Source organism: Dipodomys spectabilis, unplaced genomic scaffold (genome assembly GCF_019054845.1).
Source record: "Dipodomys spectabilis isolate Male_0828 unplaced genomic scaffold, ASM1905484v1 ptg000297l, whole genome shotgun sequence".
Lineage (NCBI taxonomy): Eukaryota > Metazoa > Chordata > Mammalia > Rodentia > Heteromyidae > Dipodomys > Dipodomys spectabilis.
In genome coordinates this window covers 8,612,527-8,620,550 of record NW_024870974.1, presented here as the reverse complement: position 1 = coordinate 8,620,550, position 8,024 = coordinate 8,612,527, and the positions used below count along the sequence as shown (strand labels likewise).

Sequence of the window (8,024 nt, the reverse complement as noted above, 5' to 3'; positions counted from 1 at the left end):
AAGGAGGAGGCTACAATGCTTGATAAGAAATGTACTCATTACCTTGCCCGTGTAATTGTAACCCCTCTGTACAGTATTTTCACAATAAAAAAAGAAAAAAAGAAAATGTGGTATATATACACAATGGAATTCTGTGCCTCCATCAGAAAGAATGACATTGCCCATTTGTTAGAAGTGAATCTTGATCCCTCAAAAAGATAAAAATGAATACAATCTTACTTGGATATTATAGTTAACCAAGTATATCTGAAAGGTTATTTCAACATTTAATTAAAAAATACTGAAATATTTTCCACTTTCTTTGTATAAAAATATTTTAAATATCTTCTGGGCATATTAGACTTACAGTACAATCAACTTAAAACTCTCACATTTCAACTACTCAATAGTCTCTATTGGCCTCCATTGTAGACAAAGAGATTCTTGTTTGTAGCAAGAATCGACTTCTACAGTTTACAAATTTTATTACTACTCAATTAGTTTAGTAGTAGATTACATATTGAATGTCACATTTAATTACTTCAATAAATGTTTTAGAATCTACTTCTCTGTAATTAATATAGCCACAGTATATTCCTCAATTAATACAATGTGATTTAATGACATGCATTCTGATGTGAAAAGGAATATTTTTCTGAGGTATACTATTATCAAGCTGCATAGAGACCCAGCTTACAAAACAAAGACTAACAATAAAGCTAATTACCAGTAGCTCATATCTGAAATCCTGGATACTCAGGAGACTGAAATTGGAGGACTCTGGTTCAAAGCCAACCTATGCAGGAAAGTCCATGAGACTCTTTCCTATAACTAGCCAACAGAAAACTGGAAGTGTGCTGTGGTTCAAAGGTATAGAGTGCTAGCCTTGAGCATAAAGAATTCTGGGACAGCATCCACAACAGGACCCATAACAACAACAATAACAAAAACCCACCACCAACAATAACAACAAAAACCACAATATATTCGTGTTTTTCTTGTGTATTAGCTCTTATATGAGAATGTCTATGTTAATCTAAACTTGCTTGATTCAGGAAAAATAAAAAAATCCTTACTTTTGCAATGAGACCTGATCCCCCAATAACTGATAGAATCATTATATTTTGATTTCTTTGTATTAAGAAAGATAGGTCAATTAAAAAGCTGTCATTTTTACCTTACTTAAGTAGCTCTTTTTTGGGTATCAAAAGAAAATGAAAAACTGAATTTATAAAACCCCTATTATCACAATGGTTAACATGAAGAGGCATGCAATGTATCTGCTACCATGATCTCCTAATTCCTCATCGGGGCCAGAAAGATAACAAAACCAGTCACTAGAAGAGCAAGGAACATGTATAGCTTTGCAAAAAAAGAAAAATCTGAGCAAGAGATTGTGTTTAACAGTTAATGTATACATCATAATATATACAGGACCCAGTGAAGATGGAGACACTCACCGTATTGTAGCTTCTGATTTGTCTCCTGGGCTTTTGTACTTGTCTTTTCTTTGGCATTTTCTTTGATATTAGTATTTTTACTCTTCATCAGGGGAAAATTTGGCAGAGTGACATTAAATGTTTTCTTCAGGACAGAATGTCTTAAAAACGTACTGAGCTGTGGAGAATGAAACAGTAGCATGCTTTAATTATGTCATTCACAAACTGAAAAATTGCTGCTTATAAATAATGAATTCACTAATTGAATTAAGCAATATCTTTCATTAATATCTTACATGTTTGGATTCCTGGGGTTAGGATCTCTAAATATACTTTATACTGCAAAAAGTTTATTAGTCATGAACTTAACTAAAGTGCTCTTAATATTCTTGACAAATGTCACACTGTTAGAAATATGTTGCGGTGTCACGTAGGAATAAGGACACAAACTCAAAAAGAACTCCACAAGGCAAAGTTGATTTCTGCAGAAGGGTGCACAAGCAGACCCCGCCGCTCTTCTCAGATTGGCTGAGTTTAGGGTCACAATCTGCAAAACAATCGCAAAAGGATGTGGCTAACTAAAATTCAAGGAGCTTTTAAAAAGAATGTCTGTAAATAAATGTAATTAACAAGGGCCAAGTCTCTTGGCCAAAGCAAAAAGTTTTCAGAAAAATAATTTGGTCAAGATTAATAGAAAGTAAAGAAACTACTTTGATTTTAAAAAAAAAAGATTCTTTCTCACAACATATATTTGAAACAGAATTAGAGGGTGAAAACTGTAACTTTAAAAAAAAGATGCTGGGTTATAGGGGAGCTCTATGTGGAATCTTTTGAGGAACCTCCATACTACTTCCAAAGTGGTTGAACAAGTTTACCCAAATGATCACAAACAAGCTACCAGCACAACTATGTTTATTGCAGCAAGATATGGAACCAACCCAGATGCCCCTCAGTAGATGAATGTATCAAGAACATGTGGTATTTATACACAATGGAATTCTATGCCTCCATCAGAATAACATTGCCCCATTTGTTAGGAAATGGAAAGGCTTGGAAAAAATTGTATTAAGTGAAGAAAGCCAGGCCCAAAGAAACATAGGTCCCATGGTTTCCCTTATTTGCAATAACTAGTATATGTCTGAGACAAGTAGAAATGGTCAGATAAGTTGATGTTAAGCAAAATGAGCCCTAAGATAAGGACTCAAATGGTTTTTCTTGCTTGCTATTGTTTCTAACATATTTATAAGATATTTCTTTGTTGCTTTGTATGTCCCTCCCCACAGTATAACTCCTGTTTTCGCTGAATTTGATGTTGGCATAATTTGTGGAAGGGAAAGGAATAAACAAATTGTTTAAATAGGGATAAAAGGTGAGCCCATTGCAACAGTGAGATGTACAAGACGTTATATCGAAAAACGAACTTTAACAACTTTGGCAGTGCGGGAGGGAGGGGGGAAGGGGATGGGAAGGGGAAACAAAGGAGGAGGCTACAATGCTTGATAAGAAATGTACTCATTATCTTGCCCATGTAATTGTAACTCCTCTGTACAGTATTTTCACAATAAAAAAAGATGTGTATAAAGTTCAACATGTGCATATAAAATGTATATTGATAACTTTTACGATAACTTTTAGTATAAAAATAAATTTTGCTTTCAAGGAGGGAAGATACTAATTTTTTACATGTCTTCTAATCAATATTTATCCCTCCACCAAATAATTATGTTATGCGTATCATCTGCCCAAGACCATTCTAGAACTAAGACAGAATCTACCTGCTCTCTTCAGTCAACCTACCAACCTACCAAGGAAACCATTAGGAACAACAAGAATTTGAAACAACTTCTAAACATATATATAAATGCCCTGTGACTTTCAACTAGTGTGAGGGATATCTGCTAAATCTCTTGTGAAAAGATTATTGAAAAGAAAAATTAGTATTCATCCGATTAGCATTTGAGTGCATCCTTTGTAACACTCTTTTTTTTTTTGCCAGCCCTGGGGCTTGAACTCATGGCCTGGGCTCTGTCCCTGAGCTTCTTTTGCTCAAGGCTCGCACTCTACCACTTGAGCCACAGCACCACTTTCGGCTCTTTCTGTTTATGTGGTATTAAGGAATGGAACCCAAGGTTTCATGCATACAGGCAAGCACTCTATCACTAAGCCACCTGCCCAGCACAGACCTCTCATTTTTATTCTTACTTCCCTCTCTGACAACAGGATACACGCAAGAAGTTAGGAAATAAGGTGAGTGGTTTCTGAACACAAGCTGAGAATGCCAGGATACTACGTGCTCAGGTTACTGCTTGTCTCTGGCTTGTCAGTAAGAGACACCATAGGTGTAAGAGTGTAAAATCACCTTCTTGTGGAAGGAGAGTACCACGGACTTTGACTTGGACACTTCCAATGTCTGTGATCTTCAGAAGCCTACCTCCAATTTCTGAGCTTTTTCAGTGCAGACTGCTAAACTGCCTTCTGGATATATTAACTGAAGTAGACTTGATAAAATAGTCCTAGTTTATGGAACATCCTATTGCTCAGTAATTGAAGCATGGACTTTTCAGTGGTTGCCCCTCGGCCCTCTGATTTCTGTGTGTTCTTAAATAACTTCATCACACTGAAATTGACTTTTCACCTTAGAACATAGGGACAATAAAATTTCCTGTTGTAAAAGCCATGTACATAGGTCCATATAAGAGGATGCTAAGTGTAATGAAGCTCAAGACACGTGGCTGTTGTTTTTAATGTACTGTGTAATTTTTTGTGTTTCTTTTGTATGTTCTTTCCCCATGGTACAACCTCTGTAGTCACTGTATTTGATTCCAGTGCCCTGAATCTTGTATATACATTTTTCTAATTTGGGGAGGGGAAGGGAAATAACAAAATGCTGAAACAAGGATATGGGTTGACCCATTGTAACAATGTACAAGACACTATGGTGAAAACGAACTTTACAACTTGGAGTGGGAGGGAGGAGTTGGGAGGTGAGGAGGGAAGAGATGGTAGGGGGAAAACAAAGGAGGGAGTAATAATGCTCAATAGGAAATGTAGTCATTACCTTACTCATGTAACTGTAACCCCACTGTACAGTATCTTTACAATAAAAAAATTAAAAATCTTGTTGTATAGTATTGTTATATATGGAGTAAAATGAATCCATATGTGTAAGGTTTATCAATCATAAGATATAAAAAAAAAGCTACTGCCAGGCGCAGGGGCTCACCCCTATAATCCTGGCTACTTTGGAGGCAGAGAGCAGGGAACTGCTGCTTGAGGCCAGCTTGGGTAAAAGAAATCTGCAAGATTCTGATTCAACCAATGGCCAGGTGCAGTGTTATACACCTGTCATGCTTAATGACACAGGCAAGTACAAGGATGATCACAGCCCAGACTGGCCTGAGCAGAAAGTAAGAATTTACTCTTAAAATAAGCAATCTCAATAGATGCAGAAAAGCATTCGACAAGATCCAACACCCCTTCATGATGAAGGTTTTGGAAAAATTAGGAATCCATGGAACATTCCTCAATACAATAAAGGCTGTATATGAAAAAACTTACAGCCAGCATTATACTTAATGGTGAAAAACTAAAGCCATTTCCTCTTAACTCAGGAACAAGACAAGGATGTCCACTCTCTCCACTTCTCTTCAATCTAGTATTAGAATGCCTAGCTACAGCAATAAGACAAGATGCAGACATAAAGGGGATCCAAATAGGGAAAGAAGAAATAAAACTCTCCCTCTTTGCAGATGACATGATCTTATATTTAAAGAATCCCATAAACTCTACTCCCAAATTACTCAAGCTGATTCAAAACTTTGGCAAAGTAGCAGGGTATAAAATTAACTCCCAAAAATCAATGGCTTTTCTGTATGCCAACAATGAGAAAAGTGTGGCTGAAATTAGGAAAGCAACTCCATTTGTAATAGCCCCACAAAAAATAAAATACCTAGGAATTAACTTAACCAAAGAAGTGAAGGACCTCTATGATGAAAACTTTAAAATCTTGAAAAAGGAAATCAACACAGAACTTAGAAAATGGCAAAACCTCCCATGCTCCTGGATTGGAAAGATTAACATTGTGAAAATGGCAATACTTCCCAAGGCTATCTACAAATTCAACACGATACCTATCAAAATTCCAACCTCATTCTTCAAGGAAATAGAAGAGGCAATCCAAAAATTCATATGGAAAAATAAAAGACCCTGAAGAGCAAAAACGATCCTCAACGGAAAGAACACTGCTGGAGGAATATCAATACCAAATTTCAAACTCTACTATAAAGCCATAGTAATCAAAACAGCTTGGTATTGGCATAAGAACAGACCTCAGGACCAATGGAATAGAATTGAAAATCCAGAAATGAACCCACAGACCTATAGCCATCTAATCTTCGATAAGGGAGCTAAAACAATAGAATGGAAGAAAGACAGCCTCTTCAGTAAATGGTGCTGGCAAAATTGGTTAACTACTTATAGAAAACTAAAGCTAGATCCTTATATATCACCCTGCACCAGAATCAACTCCAAATGGATCAAAGACCTCGAAGTCAAAGCAGACACTCTGAAAACATTACAGGATGGAATAGGAGAAACCCTAGGTCTCCTTGGCACAGGCCGAAATTTTCTGAATAGAGACCCGGAAACACAACAAATCAAAGAAAGGTTAGACAAATGGGATTGCATGAAGTTGCAGAGCTTCTGCATGGCAAAGGACATAGCTAGCAAGATCAATAGAAAGCCCACAGATTGGGAGAAGATCTTCACTAGCCATACAACGGACAAGGGTCTCATATCTAAAATATACTTGGAACTCAAAAAATTAAATTCCCCAACAACAAATCCTCAAAGAAACAACTGCCCAATAAATAAGTGGGCTAAAGACTTGAAGAGAAACTTCTCTGAAGAGGAAAGAAGGATGGCCAATAGACACAAGAAGAAATGCTCAACCTCCCTAGCCATAAAAGAAATGCAAACCAAAACAACATTGAGATACCACCTCACTCCAGTTAGAATGGCAAAAATCAAGAACTCTAACAACAACAGATGATGGAGGGGATGTGGACAGAAGGGAACCTTACTGCATTGTTGGTGGGAGTGTAAACTTGTTCAACCACTTTGGAAAGCAGTATGGAGGTTCCTGAAAAGACTTCACATAGAGCTCCCCTTATGACCCAGCAATCCCACTTTTGGGCATTTACCCAAATGTTTACAAACAAGACCACACTAAAGCTACCAGCACAACTATGTTTATTGCAGCATTATTTACCATACCTAAGATATGGAACCAACCCAGATGCCCCTCAGTAGATGAATGGATCAAGAAAATGTGGTATATATACACAATGGAATTCTATGCCTCCATCAGAAAGAATGACACTGCCTCATTTGTTAGGAAATGGAAAAACTTGGAAAAAATTATATTAAGTGAAGTAAGCCAGGCCCAAAGAAACATAGGTCCCATGGTTTCCCTTATTTGCAATATCTAGTATATGTATGAGTCAAGGGCAAAAGGTCAGATAATGTGATGTTAGGAAAATGAACCCTTAGATATGTATCTTAATGCTTTTTTCTTTCATGCATTTATTTCTAATGCATTTATAAGATTATCTCTTTGTTGCTTTGTATGTCCCTCCCCCACAGTATAACCCCTGCTTTCACTATATTTGATGTCAGTATAACTTGTGGAGGAGATGGGGAAAAACAAGTCGTTTAAGGATACAGGTGGACCTGTTGCAACAATGAGAAGTACAAGGTCATGTCAAAAACGAGCTTTACAACGTTGGTGCCAGGGTGGGGGGGGGGGGGTGGCGGGGGGATTGGGTGGGGGGGGAGGGGAGAGGTAGGGAAGGGATGTGAAGGGTAAACAAAGGAGGAGGTTGCAATGCTTGGTAAGAAATGTACGCATTATCTTGCCCATGTAATTGTAACCCCTCTGTACAGTATGTTCACAAAAAAATTAAATTAAAAAAATTAAAATAATTAAATAAGCAATGCAAAAGGGGCTGGAGATGTCATGCAAGTGGTAGAGCACCTGCGTAGTGATTGTGAGGCAGAGTTCAAATCTGAGTACCATAAATAAAGAAAAAAGTGGAGTATTACAAAGCTTCTAGGAAAAATATGAATATCTTCAAAATTACCATTGGCATAGACAAACACTACCTGTTATTCTACACCATTCACATATTTGATTCCCAAACATGGAGACTGTTTAATATCGATAATGTGTGTGCTATAGGACTTCAAGGCTTACTAGGACACTAAGCAATGAAGACAGCGAGTGCAGTACAGGTTCAAGAACAATCAAGTCAGTAGGTCAGAATCAGAACCCAGAAATACACCCAGGCAAATACCATCCTGCTACTTGATAAGGAAGCAAAGACAATTCAAGGGAGCACCAAAGGCAAACTTTGAGATAACAGCAGGAATCCGGAAATAAACAAAGTTTATTGGCTGATTAAAAAAAACAAACATGATGAAGATAGGGTAATGACTGAAAAGCTAAACCTCAGTCATCAGTACCTAGTGGAAAACCAGGAGTGATCCTTGTGACAGCACATCATCCTGAATTCCATGCAAAATCACCTAATTAACAATTTGTTGCTC

General features: G+C 37.2%; 1 protein-coding gene across 1 annotated transcript in view; it reads right to left on the bottom strand.

Moving 5' to 3' along the window:
- Nucleotides 1-1,207: 1,207 nt before the first annotated feature.
- Stpg2 (sperm tail PG-rich repeat containing 2) overlaps nucleotides 1,208-8,024 on the bottom strand; it is a 242,143-nt gene continuing 235,326 nt past the window's right edge. Inside the window, exons 15-16 of the mRNA XM_042701598.1 lie at nucleotides 1,440-1,596; nucleotides 1,208-1,341 (exon numbers count right to left, since the gene is read on the bottom strand). Coding sequence (XP_042557532.1) covers nucleotides 1,208-1,341; nucleotides 1,440-1,596 — 291 coding nt within the window. The remainder of the gene's footprint in view (nucleotides 1,342-1,439; nucleotides 1,597-8,024) is intronic.